At 39.8% G+C, this 27,575-nt stretch overlaps 2 protein-coding genes across 3 annotated transcripts in view; both read left to right on the top strand.

The window, feature by feature from the left end:
• Positions 1-828: 828 nt before the first annotated feature.
• Positions 829-27,575, top strand: part of LOC109041350 (uncharacterized) — a 31,939-nt gene continuing 5,192 nt past the window's right edge. The window contains exons 1-12 of the mRNA XM_072306593.1: positions 829-1,063; positions 2,709-2,923; positions 4,040-4,178; positions 5,152-5,436; positions 6,226-6,329; positions 7,360-7,534; positions 8,759-8,955; positions 9,566-9,837; positions 11,488-11,863; positions 24,753-24,905; positions 25,197-25,335; positions 26,892-27,176. Of these exons, the coding sequence (XP_072162694.1) occupies positions 2,822-2,923; positions 4,040-4,178; positions 5,152-5,436; positions 6,226-6,329; positions 7,360-7,534; positions 8,759-8,955; positions 9,566-9,837; positions 11,488-11,863; positions 24,753-24,905; positions 25,197-25,335; positions 26,892-27,176 (2,227 nt within the window). The 5' untranslated portion in view covers positions 829-1,063; positions 2,709-2,821. The remainder of the gene's footprint in view (positions 1,064-2,708; positions 2,924-4,039; positions 4,179-5,151; positions 5,437-6,225; positions 6,330-7,359; positions 7,535-8,758; positions 8,956-9,565; positions 9,838-11,487; positions 11,864-24,752; positions 24,906-25,196; positions 25,336-26,891; positions 27,177-27,575) is intronic.
• LOC109041349 (facilitated trehalose transporter Tret1) lies at positions 11,704-23,709 on the top strand. 2 transcript variants are annotated; one of them, XM_072298276.1, is made up of 8 exons: positions 11,704-11,833; positions 16,151-16,327; positions 17,383-17,521; positions 19,004-19,389; positions 20,186-20,399; positions 21,993-22,198; positions 22,538-22,809; positions 23,261-23,709. In XM_072298276.1, the coding sequence occupies exons 2-8, from the start codon at positions 16,229-16,231 to the stop codon at positions 23,532-23,534; spliced, it is 1,590 nt and encodes a 529-aa protein (XP_072154377.1). In that variant the 5' UTR covers positions 11,704-11,833; positions 16,151-16,228; the 3' UTR covers positions 23,535-23,709. The 2 variants fall into 2 exon arrangements, with proteins under 2 accessions (XP_072154377.1, XP_018913236.2); XM_019057691.2 differs by lacking the exon at positions 11,704-11,833 and adding an exon at positions 14,468-15,226.

Raw genomic sequence — 27,575 nt, 5'->3', positions numbered from 1 at the left:
CAGCTAGAATTGTATTTAGCAAATGGGTGGTTTTTATAGGATGATTATAATTAAACAAGTGGTTAGAAATGGAACTAAAATAATATGAACTATGCAAAACTATTATTCCGATAACGGAACTTGGCTGTTTTGAAAACGCCTTCAAATACGGCGTGATACCTCACGCATTCGGGAGAGTTCAAATAGTTTTATCATTGCGCCTTAGAAATGCGACGGAAGATTTAAATGGAAATAGCCTCCATGCACGCGCTGGGCTTGTCGATTTCCTCTGAAATTTTTGCAGTGGTGAATGCATAGCTGAAGTGCGCTTCAGCTAGAATTGTAGTTACAAATGGGTGGTTGTTCTACAAGGATTAAAAATAAACAAGTGTCACGGAATATATCAGAAGAATATGAACTACGCAAAACGATAATTTGGGTATCGGAACTTGGCTGTTTTGAAAACGCCTTCAAATGCGGCGTGATACCTCACGCATTCCGGAGAGTTCAAATAATTGTATCATTGCGCCGTAAGAATGTGACGGAAGATTTAAATGAAAATAGCCTTCAAACCTCGAAGGCGGGGTGTAAAATTTTCCAGCCATCACTCAATTTATAAGAAGTTCTGTAATCTTGACTCGAGAGCCACCAACGCTGGAGTGTCTCCATTTGATTTTCTTCAAAAAATTATATTTCTCTTCGAGAAATCTGACAACGTGGTTAATCTTTACATCTAATCCATCAGATTAGTTTCCTCGTGAGTCTCTTGAAACCGAAATATGTCGGAGAGTGGTTCTATGGCTCTTCTCAACGAGATACCGAATCAAACTTTGAAATTGGCAGATCGGTGGGTATCCGAATAAGCTGCTCATTACTTAGGTAAGTACTGTCCGGGTCCGCGATAAGATCGCAAGTACCTAATTAATTACGTTTAAGGTGTAAATTCTCCAGTGATATATTTTAAAGTACCTCATCAATCGGTCATTCTTCCCTCCTCGTTTGTCGGGAAGTATCGCAATTGGGAGGGGGCGGTTGTTCCAAAAAAAAAACGTTCGGGTAATTCGACGGTGAAAGTCGCAAATACGTAAGTACCTATACATAGATTGCGATGTTTTAAGATTTCCTCTGTATTTTTTATTCTTTAGAAAAATCAAATGATTGTTTATATTTTTTGAGACTTTCACAGAATATTCTGACAGACGACGGACAGTAAGGAAATATTGGAAATATGGAATATTTACAAGAAATAATATTTGATGTGTTTTTTTCTGCACTCTGAAAAAAAAAATACAACAAGAAATCTGCAACGTTGCATTTTTTTTACTTTCACCATCGAAGTGTCGTGCTCTAAATTATAATTTGACAAACTCAAATATCGACGCGTTAAAACTTTCGAACCATGTAGGTATATCGTTTGCGGTGTTTGAAAACTTTCGTCTCTCTTTCATATTTTTGAAGGAAAAAAAATCAATATCATTCCTTTAAGTTTCCACAGAATATTCTCTGCACAGCGAAGCGTAGATAATCACGCCTGTTCTTAAGAATTGCCACTGATTAAATTTCCTTTCAAATTGTGAAGTATATGATAGGAAATCTACAACGTCGTAAACTGAGATACGTGAGCTGGAAGTTTCACCGTCGATATATGGCAAAAGGAATTATGTAAGTACCTAAGTACACATTAATGAAATCAGGGGAACTAAAGATAGTATATATAAAAAGAAAATCCTTCGCACCCACCTAGTTTTTCTTGATTAACCCCAATTCATTTTCTTGCGAGTCAAACGCTTTCATCGGCCAAATACCGGAGAATATTTTTAGTATCCGAACTACTCCGGGCTTGAGACCGTGAATTTCTTGTCGTTCCAGCAAATCAAAGTTCGAAAGCAACCAGAGTATGCCGCAGAATTAAGCCTTAATGAACAGCCATCTTAAATACTTCCCTCGAAAATGATAGGTGGGTAGTGGTACGTTGTGAGTATTAGACCAAGTTCAAACTTTCCATCAAACTCACTTCTCAGGAATTCGGAGCACCTGTGTGATAAGAGCGGCACGGCCATTCACACTCCCTGGCGCGTTTTCACTTCCCATTTAAAAAAAAAAAAAAAAAAAAAAAAAAAAAAAAAAAAAACCGCCAGTATTCAAAACTTAGCCTACTTTCATTTGTTTAAACATTCTATGATAAACACAATACGCATACCCGGACCATCCACCTTCAGTATGTTTTGTTATTATATTTAATCAATGACTATTACCTGAAAGTCAAAAATTTACGATTGAAATTTGTATCATTTTAAAAAATATTTCAAAATATTAACAGTAAGTCGGGTCTCACGATTGAGTGACATCAACTTCTCACCCACCCATTTATGTGAAGTTTTTTGAGACAATACTCACTTTCTACCCGGATAAAGTGTGTACCTACTTTGAATGTCACACAGATACAAAGCGTAGGTAAATGACCAGCGCTTTAAATACCACTTCAAATTCAAAGTAAGTATGTTGGATCTTTATGATGTTCGTAGGTTTGAATTTTCATAACATGGATTTTGACTAAAAATATCCGTAAGAATTTATTATAACTTTTCTGTATTTTTATATAAATGAACTAACATTTAATCACCAAATTTGTGAAGCATATTTCTAGGTTGTTAAAGAGAAATTTAATGACTTCGGTGCAGTAAGCCTTTATTGTGAGCGTACCGCCGTCTTTTACATGCATTTTTTAGGTTTAAACCTCTTGAACCGCCTTTTTTAAGGCACCACAAGAAGGAAGAAGAATACTCACTGTTTTATCCATAAAGCACCAGGTTTTCTTACAGCCCGGCAGAGCAAAAACGTCATGTGTCAACCTGTTGAGTCGCTTAAGATTCAATCCACCCAAAATGAGCTTGATTTTCCCGCCAATCGCCGGAAATACTCTGGTCGATCGACTTTTGCACAAGTAAGTAGGAACCACCAGTTACTGCTCCATTGCGCTTTCTTCTGATGCAGCAATTATTCTCATTTTTATTTCGTTTCATTCCCACAAAAACGGATTGTGTATCATTAATCAGTTCCGGTGAGCGGAAAAATATTTCACCCAACCCTCAAAATTTCAATTACACGTTGTGTTTTTTAAAGATGCCTCAATTTTCAACTTGTTTTTCGCTAATTTTTTGCGGTCCCTATAGTGTGAAATTTTAAAATGGTGTTCTCAATGAAAATTTCTACCTCCTAGACTACAAGGCCCTTTTTCCCGTGTACGTATAAAAATGAACAAATAAATGAAAACTCTTACATTGACGGATGGAAAAATTAAAAATAAAACGAACCGCCGTGTCTAATTCACAAAAATAAAAAGAGGCACCTTAAATAATAATTTCTCGGTCAACGATGCGATTGACTCGCGCGCTACGTCGGCGTGCCGTCAGCGCGAACCGCGCACTGACGCCTACAAACCTAAGGGGATACTTCACGCATTGCGCAATGCTTGAAGTTTCCCCCTAGGTTTGTAGGCGCCAATGCGCGTTTCGCGCTGCCCGCCCGCCGAGCTGCGCACCGCGGCGTACCACGGCGTCGCGCCGTCAATTCGATGATGAGCGCCTAATCATAATAAATTATTCCTATTCAACAAATGTGCGTATTGCATATGGATATAGATTGAAGGCACTCCAGGCTCCTTTTACCCTTACAGTAACGAGTGCCCATACGAAACTACTAGACGGTCAATATCCTCGCCTGGATGCAACTACTCGCTTTTTACGAATGTCTGTGTTGCATAGATAATAAATTGAAGAGGCGCTGACTTTTCCATCGCAACAGCTACTGTCATATGGATAAATACAATTTAATTTGAGAAAAAATAATTTGATATTTGCACCTAATATGTTCTGCGATATTTTTTTACCTATTCTTCTTGGAAAGATAGTGTTTAACGTCAAGAACTCATTTTCCTGCGTTTTTCTTAAGCTAACTCGAACAAAGAAGCTGTCCAAAACAATGTAACTTTTTTGCTATAAGCTCCCTTTTCCCTTACATGGTCACATCTCACGTGCATTAAATAAATACTGCTCCGTAGATACTGGCGACGCTTATTCAAAACTGGCTGCTAATTGAGATAGGGCTTGATTGGGCCATGCCTACAATGGTGATCGGCGCCCTCCACAAAAACCCCGCAGAAGCACTGAACATGAATGATGACCAAGCATCATGGTTTGGTAAGTCATCGAATATATAAAGAGCATAAGAATGTGCCGTAGGTAAATGCAACTTCTTATTACCATGGTATCTACAGGTCTGGAAAACCCATAATTTTAAGGGAATTTCATGAGGTTAGGGAAATCAGAGAAAAGTCAGGGAATTCGACGAAAAAGAAGACATGAACATTGAAAAAATTTTGGGACTTGAAATCTGGACAAACACTAGTGCTGTCCAAACAGTCAATTCAAGTCTCGATCAAGTTCGGGATGTACCTAATACTGAGAAAAATGAGAAAGTTCTGAGCCGTAGAGTGTGCGTTTCAGCATATACAGCGAATGCTGGATTTAAAAAATGTCCGTATCCCTTTTTAGGATCAAATTTTTATTTTATAGTTTTTTTTATTTTTTTATGGGGGGGGGGGTTGGAGTCTGATCTCCTTTTCATTAAAAAAACAATAAATAAATAATAATGAAAAAAACTTGGACTTCATTTTTACCCATACTCCTAGCGCTGTATATATTGTAATTCCTGTAGAAGGAGGTGAATAAAATTGGACGTATTTCTATCGAACGGAACTAAGCTCCATAGGGGGAGGAGGGGAGAGGGGGGCTTGAATTGGCGGGTGTTACGGAACGCGATGCTAGTTCCGGCCTACACTCGCAATGCTTTTCTATGGCGCTTCGTTCCGTTTGACAGAACGCGCTATCCGGGATTCTAAAATCCTCAAAAGGAACTCTAATTGGCCCTTAGTTCCGTTTAACAGAAATACATCAGAAATACATACAGAAATACAATTTTAAAATAAAGAAAAATGAAGAAAAAAGAATAAAACCTCCTACGGTTAATGCACTATATACTTAGATTTTCTCCTCCAAAATGTGTGATTAGACCAAGCAATAAAGGACAAAAATCCAAAAAACTATGAATAAGCGTAGATCACAATTACTAATCATCGAACCCTAAAACTTTCCGCATTTATTTGCCCACCAGGGAGCATTCCGTCCATCTGCCATCCTTTGGCGAGTCTCTCCTCTGGATACCTGCAAGAGCTCCTCGGTCGAAAAACAGCCATGATCCTCGTCACCATCCCGACGTTTGCCGCGTGGATGACCCTGTATTTTGCCCAGTCCATCCATGCGCTGTATGCGGTTGCCGCCATCATGGGCCTATGCACCGGGCTCACTGAAGCCCCTCTCCACTCTTACATCGGCGAAATCGGGGAACCGCACCTCAGGGGAACTCTTTCGACCATCTCACAATCAGCTGGTTTCATAGGTGATAAAATATTCCAACCTCTATTCATCTCTACAGTTACTAATCCTATACAGGGTGATCCAGGGTTAAACGGCCAGACTGCAGGAGCAGAAGCACCCCCAAACTCCCTCTTTAAATTGAGATTTCGATTTTTTTAGATCATTTGTGAACTCAGGGCATAAAAACACGGGGGAGTAAAAATTGTCACGAGATTTGGTTCACAACCGTTGCCAAAATTTAGAAAAAACGATTTACTTTCCGAAATTTTGGGGGCCGTAGCTCCAACTGGGTGCACTTTTGGAAAAAACTTTATACAACAAAAATGTCTTATTTTGACCCATAGAACACGCTCCTGCAGTCTGGCTGTTTAACCCTGAATCACCCTGTATATCTTCTCTATTCTACAAAATCATTTTTTAGCCGCTCGATGGACGCGGTGAGGTAGGGAGTGAGACGATCGATGGACTGTAGTTCTAAGTCCGAAAGTGGGAAAATCTTCTCTACTCTAATAAAATCACAATTAAGACGCTCAATGGACGGGGTAAGGAAGGGGAGTAAGAAGAGTGAGAATGCATTCCTTCCTTACCCATTTCCTGACCCAGGTAAAGCCTTTCGGGGCGCACAGCGCCCCGGGGGTTGGGCCGCGTAGTGGCCAAGGGGTGGACCCCCTAGTTTTATTTACTTTCAATTAGAAATTATTCAGCATATTATCGTTCATACTATAGAAGTAATAATTTATTTTGGTACATCAGATCCAAGCAATTTTGGATTTCATATTTGTAACGTTGATCATGTTGATTTTATCCGCAGGTGTTTTCATGATGTACGCTTTCTGTTACATTTTTGATGACTGGAGAACGATTGCTTTGATCTGCAGTGTATGCCCGGTGATCACTTTTACATCAATGACCCAGGTAAAACTTGGGCGCGGAGAATTATCGAGCTAAGTAAGTGAGTAATGGTAGCTAACATTGATCTACGAATCAATTAGAAAAATGAATTAAATGAATGAAACAGGAAAATTTCACACGATAAATGATGGTAACCAAGGTCGCTCGCAGGAAGGGCAACCGATAGTCGTCGCACGATGGATCGAGTCAATAGGAGAGGTTGGACAAAATTTAGAAACTTTAAAAGCTCATATCTCTGTTCATACAAAATTTTAGGGTTCTAAAAGTGGGTCCATTGGTTTCCTTGTGAAATTTTTTTTGGGGACGCAACCCTTACGAGTTAAAATGTAACGAAATCAACATAAAAATTTGCAGTTTGTGTCAAAAATTTTATGCCCGACTTCCTGATTGACTCCATCCTCTGTGCGTCGTTGGGTGAAATTTCATTTGATCTTTCATTTCCCTCCCGAGACCATTCTTTAAGAATTTTATGCGAAATTAACAGATTTTCCTGAAAAAATAAAACACCACAATCGAGGTGCGCATCATTTGCTCGTTTCATTATCTAAATATTTTATTTTCAATCTGATTGCATGTCAGGCCTTCCGAGTTTTCAAAAAAGTTTCTAATTCTCGACTCACTTCCTTAACGTGCGCCTTACCTTACGTCACTATTTGGTTTGTGTTGGTGCAAGTGAGTTTGCATCAGGTGCCCCTTTGACGAGCTGAAGAATACCGCATCTGATCGATGAGTACGAAAGAGATAGACGACAAAACAACATATGAACTAAGTTAAGTTGAGCCTTACGCCCCGTTCACGGCCGTGCTTTCGGGGGCTCATGATCAAAAATCGATCAAGTGGTTTCGCCGCGATTGAATTCAAACTACCACCGCGCGGCTAAAATACGAGCCGGAGTCTGTATTTTTGTGCTTGTGAGTGAAGTTCTTCTTCCACCGATGCTCTCATTACCTCTAAACTTTTCACTATCGAGGATGTAACAATTCTTTTACATTTATCTGCATGAGTTCGGGTCTGATTATTTTTTGTCATCTAGATACCAGAATCGCCAACGTGGTTGATAGTGCGAGATAGGTTAGATGATGCCAGAAAGTCGCTGTGTTGGTTAAGAGGCTGGCTCAAACCGGAGGAAGTAGAGGAAGAGTTCCAAGCTCTCAGGAACCACGCGAGAAAGTCCGTGAGCGCTTCAAATGATACCGAATTGATCGATGGTATGCACCATGCATTACTTCAAATTTGAATTTTTACACAGGTACACTAATGAAAGAGTTAGGTAGTTTTATGAACTCTGTGCTATGGTCTGCACCCTGCAGGACGGCCGATTTGAGATCTGAATTTTATGGTGCGCCCTTTACCATACTTCCTCAATAGAGACTTTCAAACTTCTCGGTCAAGGTATAACGGTCGATACACGTGCTGGATTTATATCGATGGCTTATCTCGAAAAGTTCGTATCTCCATTGCAACGTTTCAAAATCTCCAATTAAGTTTTATTTCTTTTTAAACAAAAAACCAAAATTTAAATAATTTTGCCGTAACTTAGTTTTTCCAAAAAAATAAGAATATTCGCTTTTTCCGACTCAGGTCATCGATATTTGGACATATTTCTGTCAAACGGAGCTATGTGCATTATGATGTGAGCCCTGTTATGCATTCATTCTTACAGGTCTCAGCGATCATGTCTTAATGCACATAGTTCCGTTTGACAGAAATGCGCCCATTTCTCTTATCGAGTGGTCGCGTTTGTACGTCTGAACGTCTTGAACCAAGGGTTCTATATTGTATCGAATGACGTAGCCACCAAATCAGTCTATTGCGATCAAAAACGACGTAAAGTGCCAATTTTTTAGCACTCCTGGTAGGAGGAAGTTGACACAAACATGACGCAATTTCAATGATGTCGTTGAACTCTGGATGTTCGTTTCATCAGAGATGAGGGAGGTGTAGAGGATAGGAGTTCCTCCAAAAAATGCCGACGTCATGTATGAATGGCTCATCCTCATAAAATGTTTTCTTACGTGTATCCTTTATTCCGCATTGAAATAGGGAAAAAACATTACGTAGGTAAAAGTGCGGACACGTATTCTGCCATGCTAAGGAAGAATGCCGTATGAACATTCAAGAGTTGCCAAGTTTCCTTCGATAAAATTATTATTTTTGAGGAAAATTACCAATATTTTTTATTGAAATTTTCACACTTTTCATATCAAATCACAAACAAAATTATCTGTGAAATTGGAAGAAAAATATGCGCAGATTTTCTTGAAAATTAGTGTTTTATAATAGGACATTTGGCAACGCCTGAGGGCTCTTACGGCGTTTTTCCTTGGCACGGTAGTCTTGTCGGAGAACAAATCCTACCTTTTAGTAACTTTACTCGACCAGCCGAAAGAAGAATGTCTCGTAATTCTGCTCTTTCATTCTTCCCTTCATAGATGGACCACATATCAGGAAAAGTGGATATTTGAGAAAACAATTCAAGGAGATGGCGAGCAGGAAGGTCCTGCTTCCTCTTCGGATGGTCTGCATCGTGTTCGTCATCAGCGCCTTCGCTGGCTACAGCGGCATCAAACCATACTTGATCGGTGAACTGAAAAAATTGGACATTCCTATAGATTCCAAGCTGGTTTTGGTGCGTAGCTCAATTAATTTTCGTCAATTCGATTAATATGAAAGCAAGATTGTTAATGTTGACCACCAGAACTTCTTTTCATTACGAAAGCTAATTTCATTTATTTTGAGCTTTTTAAAACTCTCTAATAAGTTCACTTATTCCACGAAAATAAAAGTTTCTTGCAAAATTTCATGCACCCACTCCCAGGAGACGCTCGATTGGACTTCGTGACATTTTTCGGATACCTATGAAATTCTGGTGGCAATTCATCAATAAACAGCCAATTAACAATCAGCATTCACTCGCAGTAAAGCTGTGCCATAATTCGGATTCATGGGATGCAAACGCCACTTCCGTGAAGGTGGCGTCTCCGCCACAACGGAGGCCCTGTGACCCCTGTTTGGAGCTAAGGAAGCCCCTTAGCCAAAATATAGAAAAAATATAGCCCTGATGGGGCGTGTGTCCCTTTGATGAGATGCCTCTGTCTCCCCTCCCTCAAAAAGTTCCTATAGTTCCGCCCATGGCCCCTGTAACTCACCGGGTGAAATTTTACCTCCAGGTTTTTATACAGTATCCTCTCTCATCTCCTTTGTCGTGATACTCCTGATTTTTCAATTTTCATCCACAGATAGCTTTCCAAGTGCTAGTGTTCGTCGGTGCGATGTTGAATGTGGTGTTCTTGCGCCGATTTGGGAAGCGGAAATTGGCTCTTCTTTCCTACGGAATTCTGGCTTGCTGCATCCTTGGTATCGCGGCATACCGATCTTTTCTCCAAGGCTCAGAGCGTTTCCCCCAGTTAGCCTGGCTCCCGGTGATATTTTGGCTTACTTTGGGGCTTTTCGGAGGACTTGGCCCAGCACTTCTCCCTTGGCAGTTGGTCTCCGAAGTCTTCCCCATCGTGTAGGTGCTATGTAGAATTCAACTGATAGCTTCAAAATTCCGTGGGGGGCAAAGTCTATAAGATCCTCAATGGTCAAAACGAAGATTTTGATTTAGTTTTCCCAACATATCGATGGTGAAAGTGCAGGAGTGCTTATCTCGATTATTGACAGTTTTGAGTTAGCTGTATTAACGTGTTGTTGAATATCGACGGTGAAACTACCAAACCACGTATCTCGTTTGCGGTGTTAAAAAATCTACGCTCGCATTTTATTTTTTTGAAGTAGACCAAATCAATATCATTCCTTGAAATTTTCACAGAATTTTCTCCGCACGAAGAGGAAAAATCGCAGAAATTTTCAAGACCGGACGTTAAGTAGTTTTTCATTTAAAAAATAAAGTATGACAGGAAGTCTGCGACGTCGCAAACCGAGATACGTGGTTTGGTAGTTTCACCGTCGATATGTCGTCTATCTGCCAGCAAGAGACTATAGGTAATCGAAAAAAATCGGGAAGTCACCTGAAACCGTAGAACTTTTTTTGCGTATCTCGGGTCTAGGTGCAGAAATAGGGCAAATTTTATTCTGGCCCCTTAATTTGATCCGGCCCGCCTTACGCACAACACGCTCTCCTCAGCGTTTCCCGCCTATAGCATATCGACGGTGAAACTACCAAACCACGTATCTCGTTTGCGGTGTTTAAAAATCTACGCTCGCATTTTATTTTTTTGAAGTAGACCAAATCAATATCATTCCTTGAAATTTTCACAGAATTTTCTTCGCACGAAGAGGAAAAATCACAGAAATTTTCAAGACTGGACGTTAAGTAGTTTTTCATTTAAAAAATAAAGTACGACAGGAAGTCTGCGACGTCGCAAACCGAGATACGTGGTTTGGTAGTTTCACCGTCGATATGTAAGCTAATCTGCTGTTCTGTGTTTTTATATATTTTCAGGAATTCGCTGGTTTTGAAAAAATGCGCTTGTTGGTTGCCGGGGGGGGGGGGGGGCAGCTCCCGGGGGATTGGGCTACTTGGTTGCTATGTGGGGCACCCCGGGGGGTTGGGCTTTTTGGTTGCCCGGGGAGGGGCAGCCCCCGAGATTTTTGGCTGCTTGGATATCAGGGGGTGGAGCCCCGAGGGTTGGGTTCCTTGGATGTCAGGTGGGGCAGCCCCGGAGGCTGGGCTTATTGGATGCCATGTGGGGCACCCTCGGAGGTTTTGCTCGCTATAAAACACGTATCACATTGCTGAAATTCGCACCCTGATGCCTGGGTCAATGATTTGCCTTCAAATAGCTAGCTATGCAAAATGACTGTCGTGACGCACGAATAGTGGTATCAGAATTTCGCATTAAGATTACGCATTGGATTGAAGGCGCTGTTCCGGATCCTATTTGAGTGGTCCTGCACCATGATGTTAACCAAAAATGATCATAATTTGTGGGTCTTTAATCGAGCCGTAATTTTGAAAAATACCCGAACAATATAAGTTTGCACTTTAAATTTGTTTGTCTGTAAGTCTTATTTCAATAAAGAGAGCCAAAACGCTCGGTTTAGATTGTCGTTTTTAAGACTTCTTGCTTTGGTCATCGTATGCTTATGCAAATCTGAGATAGTCGTCGTTTACAAGATCGTAACTTACTGCTCATAAATATCTCGATTTTTCTTGCAGAGGTCGGGGTCTGGCGAGCGGTTTTTGTTCCGGTTGGAAATATGTGGTGGCGTTCTTTCTGGTCAAAACGTTCTTGTACATTGAGGCTTGGATAGGTCTCAGCGGAGTGACGTACCTCTATGGAATTGGCGCCTCCTCGGTGTCGTCTACCTTTACTTCTTTCTGCCCGAGACGGAGGGAAAATCCCTCGAACAGATCGAATCTTATTTCACCGATAATCATGATCCAAAGGAAAAATTCTCCATCGGAAAGTGAAAATACTCTATGGAAGTCAACAAGACCAAGAATTACTCCTCGATCATCTGATCGGTGGATTCACCAACAACTATATCAGATGAAGGAATGGGTCAGTTGCGCTGGTCACAGAATCATGTTTTGATGCTTTATTCTTGCAGATCGACTAAAAATAATAAGGTCTGTCCAAACAGCAACTTTCTACGTTGAATATTAACCGAGATATCGCGCCTTGAAAAACTCGATTCATGACGTCATCCACCGCGCTGGTGCAGACCATGTTTTGCACCACCGCGGTGGATGACGTTAAAAACCCGAGTTTTCAAAGGACGATATCTCGGTTAATATTCAACTTAGAAAGTTGCTGTTAAAACAGATCTTTTTATTTTCAGCTTATTTATAAGAATCAAGCATCAATACACAATTCTGTTACCAGCGCAACTGGTCCATTGTTGGTCAGGTGTCAGTGTTCTTGTTGAGGCCGACATCTTCGAAAGTTGTTGATCTACGGAGATCTATCGGCATAGTCAAGTTTTTTAATGAGTTACCCTCTTTCCATATCGTAGGCTTGGAAATATGAATGAGGTGTAAATAAGAGGTCGGTTGGTAATAAGAACTTGTCTCTCTGAGATATCTTGGCCGTGTGTCAAACTATACCTACTTGAGGGACGAAGTTTTGCTCCTACTCGCCAAATTTTTATGAACCGTGAAAAAGGGGCTTTGTCCTCAAAACAGCTTCTATTCCTCCATCATTCTCTTTTTCATATTGCCTGCCGATTGTCTTCAACGGCGAAGGGGGAGACTTTGGCAGTATGGAAAGAAATCAGCATCTGATAAAGACTTGTCTACTGAGATCCACTTTCTCAAATAACCTATTGATAATTGATGCTATACAGAAAAATGTATATAAGATTAGGGCACGCTAAATTTCTTGTCGCATTTTACTGCTCTTGAAGCACAATAAGATGGCTTTATCGTGGGCACGTCATGTGATATTTCTTGAAAAGAATGAAACAAACTTAAGCAAAAATAATCAAATACCATGGTCAACATAATTTTTTTCGAAGCACGTGTTTCGACTAAATATAAACATGTTTTTCATCCAACAACTTTCTGTGCATTGTTATATGTAATAAAATTGTCAGCACGTATATTGTCAATTCTTAGAAGTAAACAATCATTCAAAGAGAGATTCTAATAAAAAAGGAGATAAAAAGATAACGATCAAGGACATACGTCATTTGATAATGGACCACTAGACAAGGTACGAATTTCAGCATTCTGATACATGTTTCTTAATCAAAATTTCACGTAAAACACGATGCGCACAGCGAAAATTACCGAAATCAACTCCTTACAAAGATATTTAATGATTCCTGATGCGTGAACTCAAACCACCCGCTCATTAAAACTCAATGGACCACTAGACAAGGTACGAATTTAAGCATTCTGATACATGTTTCCTGACCAAAATTTCACGTAGAACACGATACGCACAACGAAAATTACCGAAATTAACTCCTTACGAAGATATTTAATGATTCTTGATGCGTGAATTGAAACCACCCGCTCATGAAAACTCAATGCTCTACGTCATTCACATCGCGCGCTAAACGTTATCATAAACGTCTCAGCGATATAAAAATCTGGCAACCTCAGTCTTGACGCTTTGGCTCAGCCATAGCAAATTACTTATAGTTTGAACAACACATGGTGGGAAATGAACATTGCTCGATTGAGAAGCTTGCTGAAACCATTGTAGTGCGCGATTTGACTCACGTAGAGCTTTGAGTTTCTTGTGAGCGGCCAGTTCAAATTCCTCGTAACTAATGTGAAATAAAAACGTTAATATCTTCGCTAAGAGTTGGTTTCAGTAACTTTTGTTGCGCGAATCGTGTTCTACGTGAAATTTTGGTTCGGAAACATGTATTAGAATGCTAAAATTCGTACCCTGTCTAGTGGTCCATTCTCTACGTGATTCACATGGCGCGCTAAACATTATCATGATAGTCTCTGCGACATAAAAATCTGGCAACCTCAGTCTTGACGCTTTGAGTCAGCTGTAGCAAATTGCTTATAGTTTGAACGACACGATGGGAAATGAACATTGCTCGATTGAGAAGCTTGCTGAAACCGTTGTAGTGTGCGATGTGACTCACGTGGAGCTTTGAGTTTCCTGTGAGCGGGCATTTCAAATTCCTCGTAACCAATGTGAAATAAAAACGTTGATATCTTCGTTAGGAGTTGGTTTCAGTAATATTCGTTGCGCGAATCGTGTTCTACGTGAAATTCTTGTTAAGAAACATGTATCAAATTGCTTAAATTTGTACCTTGTCTAGTGATCCATTGCGTGCATCTATGAGGGGGAAAAAACTCGAGGGCCTTCATTTTTTGCTCACGCAACCTGGACATCCGCTGTAAAAGCTTGAATAGATGCATTTAGGCAATCAGGCGTTGAAATACTCTTCGCGTTTTTGTTGATTTACCGCATCTGTTGTTTGATGATTTTTCTTATTTTTAATTTTTATATTCTATTTTAATATTTTATTTATTTTTGTACGTGTAGAGATTGCAGGGAAGTACTCTGCGAGAAGTGGCCGGGGGCTGTCCTTAAATTACGTAGCGCTCCAAGGGATCGAGGAGAACATCACGCCATTTTGTTTTTAAGTGTTAAAGAATAAGGATCTGCGTCACAAAAGAGTCATAAGAGAGGAGGGGGGGGGGGGGGTCAAAATGCCGAAAAAGTGCGTAACGTAATTTAAGGACGACGGCTCTAAATATATTTATAAAACAAAAAATCCTTGCAAGAGTCTTCGTGGACTTAACTTGAGAAGTTATCCTATTAAAATAATGAAAAAAAAAGATAGTAGTAAATTATTTCTTTAATTTTGTAACTTGAAACAGCCTTTTTTTACGTCTCGATATTTACATATCATAATAATAAAGTTAAAGGTCAGAGCCACAGCTGAGAATTAGGATGAAGTACATAGGTGATAAACAGATCAAAATGTCAACGATAGCAAGATAAGCAACACATAATTTGACGAGCAGTATAACGAAGATGATGCACATCGCCTGGAAGGAGGATAAAAAACACAAAATTTGACGAGCAATAAAATGAGAGTAATGCACATTGCCTCACGTCCTAATTTGCAAACCTTGAGTTTTTCCATTGTTACCTATCCGTGTCAGCTGCTTGCCTCTTCAAGCGGCGAAACAATTGGCATTGATAGTCACTAAATTTTATCTCTGACTGCAACATTCGTTAGTGTGAAAAAGGTAGGAGTTGTCCTCAATGTCAGTTGGAAAGTGACTAAAATTTCAATTTGCAAAAGCGAGGTTAGAAACGACTCGCGGAATCCAAGGAGGTCAACCTACCAATTTTTTAAGTGTTTATTAATATCGGGAGCTTCAAAAAAAAAATCAAAGACCGGTATTTTCCTTTCATCAATCTCAAATAATGAAACAACCGCTCGTGAAACTGACAATCTTCAAAAATCTATTGGTAAGAATGAAAATAATTTTAAAACATTTTCAATCGAGACACAGTCAGACAAAGAAGAGTCTTTCGTGAAAACGATATTTTGGACTTTAATCGGTATATTCCTCAAGAGGATGTCCAATTGAGATAGTGTCATGTCCATGTGAAGATGACATCGGCGCTGTACTTGATCATACATTCAATCTCTTCATAATGCTTCATCTCATCTTCCTTTTCTCATAGTCTCGCTCCCTTTCTCTCCTTTTCATTCGGGGGGGGGGGGGGGGGAGTTAACGGCACCGTCCTCGTAGTTCTGTAATGAGACACTAACTTTGCTACAGAGGTATTGTAATAATGCAAAATTTTGGAAGTCCAATTTGTAAAAGTAAACGTTTTAATTGGATTATACCTGATTAGGGGACAGGTAAAAAGCTGTAGAACTAAGTGCATATGTACAAGTGACCTTTTTGAATAGACCGTCCAAAGCGCTTTTGCATTAGTGAATACTTGGTTTCTCCCATTTCGAAAGTCTTTCCAGCAGGTTTCAAATTTCTAGGCTCCCTTACTTCGTTTTGAAGTTGCGTTCTATGAATTTTTTTTAAATGAAATTTTAAAATCACATGATGAAAGCAATCAATATACTGTCGTACAGTGAAAATTGTAGAATTATCAAACCGAGATTGATTTGATTTTTAAAATATTTTTTATGTACCTAATGTAAAAGAATGAGAAACTCTCAATGAAAGTATTGGAAACTGCTGCGTCGCTAACTCAACCACCTCTTTTAAAAATGCGCGAGTAGTCTGCAGAGAAACTAAATTAATATTCTCGGTCGTTAATTTTATTCACTAGGAAAAAATTCTTCGCGAGCAAAAAACAATGAACTAGAGTTTAATCTGGAATAGTTCAATTAGCGTTATCATTAAACGGCTTTGTTTTCATGAACAGGAGTCAGCTTGCGGGAAACCAAGATGATACTCTTGAAAATATTTTAAAGTTCGAAAGCTTTCGTCTTCTGACGGCGCAATGAAGTCATCGGAGGAGCAGACCAAGGTTTCTTTCGAGGAGCCTTCCGATTCGAGCAAAATCCGATACGAAAATGCCAGAAGATCAACATGTTCGCAGGTAGAGGATCTCTTCACTTTAGCCAAAAATCCATGTTCTATATCTGCCGTGCTAAGGAAAAACGCCGTATGAACCTACAGGCGTTGCCAAATTTCCTTTGATAAAACGCAAATCTCCTTTTAAACTTATGCATATTTCCCTCCCAATTTTTTAAAAAATTTTGTTTGCAATGTCACCTAAAAATTCTGAAACTTTAAAAGAAAAATATTAATAACTTTCCCTGAAAATAAACATTTTATCAAAGGAAATTTGGCAACGCTCAAATGTTCATACGGCGTTTTACCTTAGCATGGCAGATATGACGTAATACTATTAATGTCTTTAAGCATACCGTGGGTCCGTTTTTTGAGTGTCCACATATCGCATCTATGTTGAAACACTTTTACCGCTAATTCCTGAATAAGGAGGTGCGGACGGCAAATTAAGGTCCAAAAAAAAAAAAAAATCTTTTAACTACAATATTAAAAATTCGCTCAAATTTTTTTTCGAAATTCCCTGATTCCAGAAAAATTATATTCACGTTTATTTTATATCTGTCCCAAAAAGAAGTCGAATCAGCAGGCTGATTATTGAAATTGATGGAAACAACAGTAGACTATAAGAAGACAAAGAGAAAATGGAGCAATCCTATCGGTTAGACGGGGTGGTCATCAGAAATGAAGGGGGTAGGTAAATGATGGATTAACTAAAAGGGTCTCTCGTGGCTTGCCGTTAAGTCGTCACCTCATTTGTCCATTGCAACCACCCGTTTCCACCAGTAGGATCGCTGCATTTCCTCATCGTATTCTTTGTCTATTGCTTCCCATCAATTTAAATAATTAGCTAGCAGGCATTTTATCAAACGCGTGGGCAGATATTCATTCTTATAGTTTACGAAGTTTCGTGCGTTTTTGACGAAGAGCCTTCGAGTTTCCAATATTTTGAAAATCAGCGTTCATCAAATTTTCAAACTTTCCCAGTTTCCTATCCAAATGCTCCTTATAAATTTCAAATGCATTTGGCAAAAGCCCAATTTGATCATTTTACCGCGACTTATCCATCTTTTGTTCATTCAGGTGGTGGTTATGATGGTCCTAGTTGGGCTGCTCCTCGACATAGGTATGCAGGCGTCAATGCCAACGATAGTCATCGGTGCGCTTCACAGAAATCCATCTGAACGTCTTAGCATGAACGATGAAGAAGCGTCGTGGTTCGGTGAGTTCTATACATTAATTTACGACTAATCAAGAGTCCTTCACCTAATGATACACGGGCTGATAATGGGGATGAAATGAACCGAGTTTCATGAAGAAACAGAGGCAAGGACCGAGGACCCACTAACCGTCTCTCAGCGACGGGTGAAAACTTTTACTTTCAGGGATTCATAATTTCCTCATGGATAATTATAAGGCAGAAACAGATATCAATCACCTCCGTGTTGGCTGTTGGTAAAATCTCGCCAAACATAGTGCGACCCAGCACCGGTTGGCGCAGAACGCATACCAGCGCCTACAAGAGTGCAGGAGTACTTCACGCATTGCGCCAAATACAGTGCAGTCACTGCAGTCGCTTGTCGGCGTGGAACGCATATCGACGGCGTAAGTCCGTAATCACATACCTCGTTTGCGGTGTCTGAAAGTCTCCGCCACTATGTTTGTTTTTAAAGGAGAACGAATTGACATTATTTCTAGAAGTTTTTGCAGAAATTTCTTCGCTCAGGAAGAAAAATCACGGCAGTTTTAAAGAATTGCCGTTGAGTAGTTTTTCGTTTAAAAAATAAAGTATGACAGGAAGTTTGCGCCGCGCCGTCGCAAACCGAGGTATGTGATTGCCGACTTACACCGTCGATTTGGGAATTTCTTCGAAACCTGTCCAATTCGACCTCCAAAAAGCTAAAACAACTTGATTATTCTGGATTGAGGGCTTGTTTTCCCAGATAAGTATAGTATCAAGCTTAAAAGTTTAATACGGGTACCTTTTTTTCGGGCATCTCCCCCCCCCCCCTTATTTTTATACACAAAATATTCGAAGCGGTGTGACGGTCTTGACAAAAAACAAAAACCGCGGGTTTATACTCAACAGCAATGAAGCACAATCTCAAAAGTCGGTATTGATGAACTTTACTCGCGGTTTAAGTACCAAAAATGTAAACCAAATTGGACCGGCAGATCTCCCTTAGGAGAAAAGTGACAATGAATACAGTATTAAACATCAACCAGCGAAACATATAAGTGAATTGTGTTTTTTGAGAAGGGCGAAAGTCCAAAAACTCTGGATCCCTGGCATCCGTTATTACTAATGTTCAGCGTGGCTCATGCGGTATTCCAACTTTAGCCACATTCGCATGTCAAAATATTCAATTAATTTTAATATTCGTCCTGCGGAAAAGGCGTAAATCCGAACAACCATGAGCCATGCTACACATTATTAGACACCAGTGGTGTCGCGCGCTTTGAGATTCATCGATTGATCTGCCATTTAAATCTATGGAAAAGGATCACCAGACAGGCTGTTCGAAACGAAACCTTAACGATAGATTCTTTACCACAGTTTCAAGTAGGGAATTATCGACAATCTATCATTTACGCCTCGCCATTGTTGAACACGAAGGCGAGGGCTCCATGAGCTTTCGGTTTCTTGCCTCTCTTGGAAAATTCGATTTAATTGCAAGACACTCGAAACAGACGCATTTTTCAGGGAGTATCCTGTCGTTCTCGCATCCGATCGGTGCCCTGATCTCCGGGTTCCTCCAGGAGCGGTTCGGGCGGAGAGGCAGCATGATCCTGGTCAACATCCCGACGTTGGCGGCCTGGACCACTCTTCACCTCGCCGATTCCATCTACCAACTCTACATTGTGGCCGCCACCATGGGATTGTCCATCGGGTTCCTTGAGGCGCCTCTCCACTCCTACATCGGTGAGGTCGGTGAACCCCACTTCCGGGGCACCATGTCCACCATGGGCACCGCCGCGGCTCTTCTCGGCGTTCTCACCATCCACATGCTCGGGTACCTCGTCCGCTGGAGAACGGCCGCCCTTATCAGTGCTGCTGTTCCTCTTATCACGATCGTCTGCCTGACGCGGGTGAGAATTGAGGCTTGGTAAAATAGTGTTGGATTCACTCCACTTAGAAGGAAAACAAAGCCGAACAATTTCATTTAGAATCAGCTATTCAAGAGAAGAACTCTAATCAGTTTTTGTGCAAAAAGGGAAGCGTTTCAAATCTAGGCAGATACACTTGATGTGTTATATTCGAATCTCACCGGCAGACTTTCAACGGGTTTAATCTTTTACGTGCACATCCGGTGGCCACAGTCGAATAGCTGAACGCTCTTCCCGTCAATTTTGCATATTGCACAAAAATATGTTGGAGTTATTTCTCTCTAGTTAGTGCAATTTTTCGGTCTTGATTTGCTTCCAAAGTAATGTGGATCTAGCATTATTCTTTTACATTAATATACAACGGTTTTTAGGCCTCATTTCCAATGTTTCTGTCTTGGGATGACGTGTGACGACTTCTAACCGGCTTAGGTTGAGGCATTGATTAGTTTCCTATACTATTTTATTGTCTCTTTTCATTATTCTTTTTTCGCTACTTTTCTCTTCTTCTCATCCTCGTTCTGCTACTTCTTCATTTTTTTTTCTCAAGAGAGAATTTGAGAAGAATAGGTTTGAACTACCGTTTCTTCTCAAAATTCGATGATATAGGGTAACATTTAATTTCATTTTCAAAGTATTTATGTGGGATTATATTACTGACAGATGAAGATAGAGTTTCGCGTACTTCGTGTTTTCCTAAAATGTAAATTGGCTCTTTTCTACTTGGTTCTATGCAATAATAATAGATTTAATTCATATTTTACTTTACTTCTTCTCTCAGATCCCGGAGTCACCAACGTGGCTAATTATGAACGGGCGCATGAAAGATGCGCAAAAAGCGCTTGGTTGGATCAGAGGCTGGCTCAAGCCCGAGGCTGTTCAAAAGGAATTTCAACAGCTGTTGAACCACATCGAGGCGGCGCCAAAGATTCACCGTACACGAAGCATCGATAATGAAACTTACCAAATGGTCCCCACGGCTGATTGTGAGACTGGTATGTTGCAAGATCCGTCGCCACAATTTGAATTGTCCCCCCTTTCGTAGGATTTAAAGAGGCCTCATAAGGATTACTCCATTATGAGAATTTTCACATAAGCTCGCCAACAAACCCCTTTTACTTCCTCGAACACTCTAAGCTTGAGCAAAAAATGCTTGATTACCGCCTTGAAGGTTTCCTTATGAATCAATAAAAAAAAATAATGCTCGTATAAAGAAGAAAATATGCTTACATAAAAAGAAAAGTCACTTACGTCGAGCAGAAACCCGCTTTCATTCCGCGATTTTATTCTTGATTCGAAATAGAATCTTCTTTACGGCATACTTAAGAATGTCTCTGCCTAAATTGTGTCATTTTTTCTCTGATGAAATTCAAAAATTATGCCAAACGTTATTGAATACGGACGCGAGAACTGAGTGAGTTTTGTGACTACCGCTCTCTTTGTGTGCCGTAGTATCTTTATTTATTTTGGGAAGAAAGCTCCGCACTCTCAAAGGATGTCTGTCATTCTTGATACGTTGGAGCGCCTTCAATTTCGTATGATGCTGTACAACATCTCTGTTGCGAAATAGTTGCTTCAAGGGGCGTGATACGCCGCCCCGCGGCGGCGGGCGAGTGTGACCAGCGTGACACGCCTACACACAGCATTGGCGCCTACAAACCTGACAGGGATACTCCACGCATTGCGCACTGCGTGAAGTATCCCTGTTAGGTTTGTAGGCGACAGTGCGCCGCCGCTCCGCTTTGTGTTAGGCCCCAATATTTAATCTCGCGGAGTCAGCGTTTTTCAACTCATGATTTTGCAATGTTTGCACGCACTCTGCATGAATTATCCTCATCTAAATCGATGGGGGGAAAATATTTATTAAAGGAAAACATACTGTATGTTTTGTAAATATTCAGATGATTCCCTGTCAAATTTGATGATTTCGAAAGCACTTTAAATTATTATTTTATATTTTGTGCTTTTACTGAGCTGCAGCGTGGTGTACGCGCAACCAAACGCTCAAAATAGGACGTATTTGACTCTGATAGATCTATGTACAAACGGGTTAAAACTAAAGATTGTGTTTCTTTTTTTTTCTTTGATTCATTTTTGTAAATATGTAGTTCCTTTCAACACAACGACGGCTCATTGAGATTAGTATCGATACTGTCGCTTCGAAAATTTTAAGGATAAAAATAAACCCAATTATTCACCAATGACAATTTGAAATGATGAATCAAAAGGAGAAAGTAACATTTCATTTACAAAATGAGTTATCATAACATAACACCTCCTTCTCTCTCAATTTACTCATTTCAATATTGTCATTACAATTTTACACACGGACTATAAAAAATGACGCTTGGACCAAGTCACTGATGCCATTTTTACACAAGGACTTAAACTACTTGGAAAAACAGGTGCGCGGACAAAAAACCGTTGACAAAATGTCCTGAAACCCGGCATGTTATTGGTAATAGCGCCACTGAGAAGATCCTATAGGTAATTCTTCTTCCTTTCATAACATAATATTTTGCATACCCAAGAAGATTACAAAAAAGATTACACCGGAGTAGTTTAATAGTGTATGACTATGCTTTCAGAGTCCTCTCTACGTCCTCCAGAGGAAAGCAAAAGCTATTTAAGATCCAAGTATGAAGAACTAACCGACAAAAGACTGTACCGTCCACTTCGGATGGTCTTCATCGTGTTCTTCTTCACCAGCGCCACTGAACTATCTGGAATGCGGCCATTCATGGTTGGAATCTTCAAAGATTTTGGGTTTGCTATTGACAGCCAACTTCTTTTAGTAAGTTTTTCAATTCACTGCCATTTTTTACTGACGCGGAAAAATCTGCATGATTCCAAACAAAAATCCCGCAATCATATTACTGTAAATAATGGAATTTATTAAGTCTTTCTTGAACCCTTTAGAATTGAACATATTTATGCTAAAAGGAACTATGCGCATACAGATCGCGTGTAACATAGTTCCTTTTTTCATAAATGCGTGCAATTATGTCTAGGAAACATTGAAATATCAACACTTCCATCCACTGAGGACTCCATTTAAGGCATAAGAGTTTTTTTTAATCTTTTGAGCAGTGGACCTTTTATGTATTGTAGCAGAGGCTTGACTACGTTTCAGGTATTCAGCATCGCCTTTTTTTTCGCGGGTGCGATGCTAAACGTAGTGCTCCTACGGCGGCTTGGCAAACGGAGACTGACGTTGATGTGTCAAGCGGTGGCTACTCTCTGCATCCTTCTTCTGGGAACCTACACCACCCTTTTTAACAAATCCAATAGGATCCCTAGTCTAGTCTGGATCCCTGTCACACTGATGTCTTGCATCAATTTCTGCGGTGGCTTTGCTATAACGCTCATCCCTTGGCAACTTTGTGCAGAGGTCTTCCCACTCAAGTAAGTATACCTATGTCCTTCGCAGAGGTGAATTATGTATTGGTTAACCCCTCAGAATTTGCTTAAATTTTATCTCTGTTTAACTGGAGGTATCATTATATTCCAATTCTAATATTTCGAAAGAAATAATAATTTGGTAGAAGTAGCGCTCAAATAATGCACAAAAAGAAGCACGGGAGAAAAGTGTCAGGGATTATCCCCTAAAATTGTGGTACTACCTCAATTTGCTGGATGATAAGGCATCTCCGAATAATTATGGTAGTACCGCTACTCAAATTGGGGTAATACCGTAAAATTTGGGTTAGTAACCTACTATTACAATTAATTGGAAATGCCCATACCATCCAACAATTATCTCTTTTTTTTGTGAGTCATCAGTTTCGAGCATATATAATCACCTTTTGTTGTCACATTTATTGTTAATATCATTGCAAGCATTTATGTTTTTTAGGGGTCGAGGTACTGCACAGGGTCTCGCGGCAGCCTGGGCATACTACGTGCGTTTTGTGATGTCAAAGTCGCACTTGTATTTAGAGAGATGGATCAAATTAAATGGAGTTTTCTTCCTCTACGGCGCTGTCGCAATAATTGCGTTTTTGTATCACTTGCGATATCTGCCAGAGACTGAAGACAAATCACTCGAGAAAATCGAATCCTATTTTACTGAGGACCACGATGAAGCAGAGAAATTCTTGAAGCCCAAAAGTAGTAATAAATCCAGGTAACCTTTGCAGCAAGAGTAGACGTCTTGATGGTGAAACCTAAATGATTCTCAGATCATGGACGGAGAATTTTGGTCGCAGGCAATTTTAAATTGTATTCACTGTTTGTAATGATCCCTTTTTCTACTGAGTGGACGATGTCTGTTTTAAATCGAATAAACCGTTTTTATTTTTTTAACAGGATTATCTTATTTTCATCGATAAATCCGCATAAGGAGAACATTGAATATACCATGAAGTCGATTAAAACAATTGAAAAATGATCATTTTTTATCGTGTTCGAAAATAAATAGCACACATGTTGCCTTTTTTTGGGTTTTTTCTCTTAAAAAAAGCAAATATTTGAATTTTTTTCTGCTAATCTCATTAAAACAATATATTCTGGTTGTGCATAATTAAAACTACCGTTCATTTGACGTATGACATATATCTTTAAACATATATTTTCGTCGACCTTTTTTGTTGAGTGCCCACTTCAATGAGATTAAGCTGTTTCAATACAAAACGCATGAGATGCCAAGTCGAGCAAACCAACTGATGAACTCGGCGTGTGAGGCAACATAGTTTAGTGGAAGCTTAATTTCATGTAAGTTCCAGACTAACGGTAAGTTGATGTGGATTTACGCGATAAGATTAAGTGCTATGAAAACCTCAAGAAAAGTTTCATCGTATCTACTGTGTATGAAATGATTTTGTGGTTCTTTTATCTTCTTATTGAGGTAAAATATTGGGTTGGCCTCCATATCATTGGTAAGTCTAGCTCTGACAATTAATTTCTTCATGAATTAGGTCTTTTTTCATGATTTACCTACTTTTTTAACCAGTTTTAAGTATTATATTTGAGCTAGGGGAGAATTTTATTCCGTTGTTTTAAAAGAGGGCGAAAGTACCCCCCGCAAAGTTTGAGGCTATATTCTACAGGCAAAAGTTCCTGTCAAAAATCCGTTTAATTTAAAAAAAAAAAAATCCTGTAGAAGGAAACAGTAATCTTTTCATTGACTTTGATGAGTTCTCTTATCACACAAATCGCTCTCCTGAAAAATATGCATCCGCATTCGCCTCTATAATGAAGTGAAGGCGTAACTACCTTTTGAGATAAACTTTGTAAGAACTCTGATCCAAGTAGGTAATGATGCGCTTTTGCGTCATATTGGCTACAAGCTATTAACAGAACTTTATCGGGCTACTTTTACATTCCAGAAATCAATTCAAAGGCTTTGACATTTTAATTTTAAGGCTTTCATATTTACTCAACGTTGGCAAAATACAGAAATGTGTCACCCTTCCAATCCATCCAAAAATGTGTCGATTGAAGATGGTCCTGCAGAGGCCAATGTTCAGCACAAGTACACTCGGAGATCGGCGTTTGCGCAAGTGAGTATGTTTTTGTTTTTTCAAGAAATTGCGACGAGGATCAGCACAAAATGCCAACAAAATCTCTTCTCAAACAAAGGTATATTATAGGAGAGGATCCATAATTTTGTAGTGGGCATCAATTGTGCCTTTTTTTAACCACAAAAATCAGAAATTATTTTTTGGCAACTCTAATGAAAATTTAAAAAAGTGAGAGTTTGTTTTTATCGAATTTCAAATGTGTTGTACTGCAGAAATGCAGTGAGAACTTTCTATAAGTTGAGTAAACTTTATTGATTTTCACTTCCGTAGATATTGGCAACGCTTATCCAAAACTGGTTGCTTATCGAAATAGGTCTCGATTGGGCGATGCCGACGATGGTGATAGGTGCGCTTCATCGTAATTCTGAAGAATCATTTAACATGGACGATGACGAGGCTTCATGGTTCGGTGAGAAATTACAAAGCTTTTACGGTATTAACATAGGAAATCTAAACTTTTAAGGTTCGGAAACCGAACTTTCACACTGAATTACTCGTAATGATGGATGAAATACCTCTTTCCTTTTTCAATAGTTTTTGGCAGAGTGCAGCCTCAAAGTATTTGAGTACATCTGATGAAAAATCAAGGTTCCCAAATTCCAGCCATATATTACTCGAAGCGCAACCCTCCAACCCGTTGAGGAAGTTGTAGGAAAATAAAAAACACGCGTAATTAAAGCCCTTAATGTGAGCTTTTCAACGGTATATTAGTTTTTCCGAGGAAACGATTCTATCGCGAGATACAGGCCTTTAAAGTCCGACTTAACGTACTTTTTGAGGTCCCCCGTCATTCGCACCTCAAAAAATCAGTACTGCGCACGCACATAAGAAAATGAAAATTACATGTAATGAAAGCCCGTTGTATGGGCTTTCCAACGGTATATTGGCTTATTCAGGGAAACACTTTTGTCGCAAGATACATGCCTTCAATATTCACTGTAGCGTGGTTTTCAGGTATCCTGCGCGGCTTGTTTCTTTCCTGCTCGCCGCTGCATGGACGGCAACCCACTTAGAACTCCCCTGTTTCATGTAATATTCAATAGGACCTGAACCGCTATAGTGAACATTGAAGGCATGTATCTTGCGACAAAAGTGTTTCCCTGAAAAAGCCAATATACCGTTGGAAAGCCCATACAAAGGGCTTTCATTACATGTAATTTTCATTTTCCTATATGCGTGCGCAGTACTGATTTTTTGAGATGCGAATGAGGGGGACCTCCAAAAAGTACGCCAAGTCGGACTTTGAAGGCCTGTATCTCGCGGTAGAATCGTTTCCTCGGAAAAACTAATATACCGTTGAAAAGCTCACATTAAGGGCTTTAATTACGCGTGTTTTTTATTTTCCTACGTGGTGTCCCAATACCGACTTTTTTAGGTTAACCGTATTTTTGCACCTTGAAAAAATCGAAAAATTGCCGATTTTGGGGTAAATTTGGCAACAATGGATAAAAACTATATACGAAATGATAGCTCTTTTTATGTTCTATCAACTCAAACAAACCGCCTCTTCGTATCTATAATTGCTCAAAAGTTATGGGGTTTAACGTGTTTCAACTTTAAAAAATGGCAACGTCGCACTCGGGGGGCTGGGGATTAAACCAACCCCGGATTTGGAGGCCGGAAGTGCCCCTCTATCACTGGTATGAATTTCGTTAACTTTTGAAATGGGCGATTTTGGGGGGTCCGTGCATAGAGTCCTTTCATCAATTTCTTTTGTGAGCGAGCGGAAATCGACCCATCGAGTTTTCTGGTATACTTCAGGTGTTTTAAATTTTGCGGCAGGTCATACTTGACTTCCATCTCCATATCAGGTATTTTTAGACTCCCTTATACTGAAATCATGTTTAGCACCCTCTCATAATGGTTTACGACAAGTTCAATATGCTCTAATACTCAAAAACAATTAACAAGCTTTAGTCAAATTTCACAAACGGAACCCTCACTCCGTCCTTTTTTCTCCATCAGGTAGCATTCCATCCATCTGCCATCCTCTGGCAAGTCTCTCCTCTGGCTACTTTCAGGAGCTGCTAGGGCGGAAATCAACCATGATCCTCGTCACAATACCAACGTGTGCCGCGTGGATCACCCTGTATTTCGCCCAGTCTGTCCAAACTCTGTACTTAGTCGCCGGCACCATGGGCATATGCACAGGGCTGACCGAAGCCCCCCTCCACTCATACATCGGCGAAATCGGAGAACCGCATCTTAGAGGATCCCTCTCTACGCTCTCCCAATCTGCTGGTTTCATAGGTGCAATGTTTTATTATTCTTTTAAATATAATTAATTATTAACGTATTTATTGGTGAATTTCTGAAGAAAATACACTATTTTGAATTCTACACGACACAAAGACCGTGATTTTTAAAGAGGGGCCAATAATATACAGCTTCAATGGGATTCCTTTCAATAATGAGAGATGAGCTTTTTTAGCTAATCTCAGAAGCCACATATTTGCTGTTACTTTTTCGATACAGATAGAAATTTTCTTCACGATGGGGTTAGCTCCCTAGCCCTTTTGCTGTCCACCCCCTCCCCCTTCCGAGGCGCATGGCACCTCATACGTTACCTATCCATTACGCGTTACTCTTTTGATTTCATATTGTAAAGTATGATATGAGATGCTTGAAATTGTGTTTAAAGGCTAATAA

Source organism: Bemisia tabaci, chromosome 1, assembly GCF_918797505.1.
Source record: "Bemisia tabaci chromosome 1, PGI_BMITA_v3".
NCBI lineage: Eukaryota > Metazoa > Arthropoda > Insecta > Hemiptera > Aleyrodidae > Bemisia > Bemisia tabaci.
The sequence above is the reverse complement of the archived record's forward strand: the minus strand, read 5'-3'. Positions and strand labels throughout refer to the sequence as shown.

Bases quoted from the DNA above. Each gene is read 5' to 3' on its own strand.
- LOC109041349 (XM_072298276.1), top strand. From the start codon at position 16,229: ATGAAGTCATCGGAGGAGCAGACCAAGGTTTCTTTCGAGGAGCCTTCC. The intron at 17,522-19,003 runs GTGAGTTCTATA...CGCATTTTTCAG, and splicing joins TGAAGAAGCGTCGTGGTTCG to GGAGTATCCTGTCGTTCTCG. The intron at 20,400-21,992 runs GTATGTTGCAAG...CTATGCTTTCAG, and splicing joins CACGGCTGATTGTGAGACTG to AGTCCTCTCTACGTCCTCCA.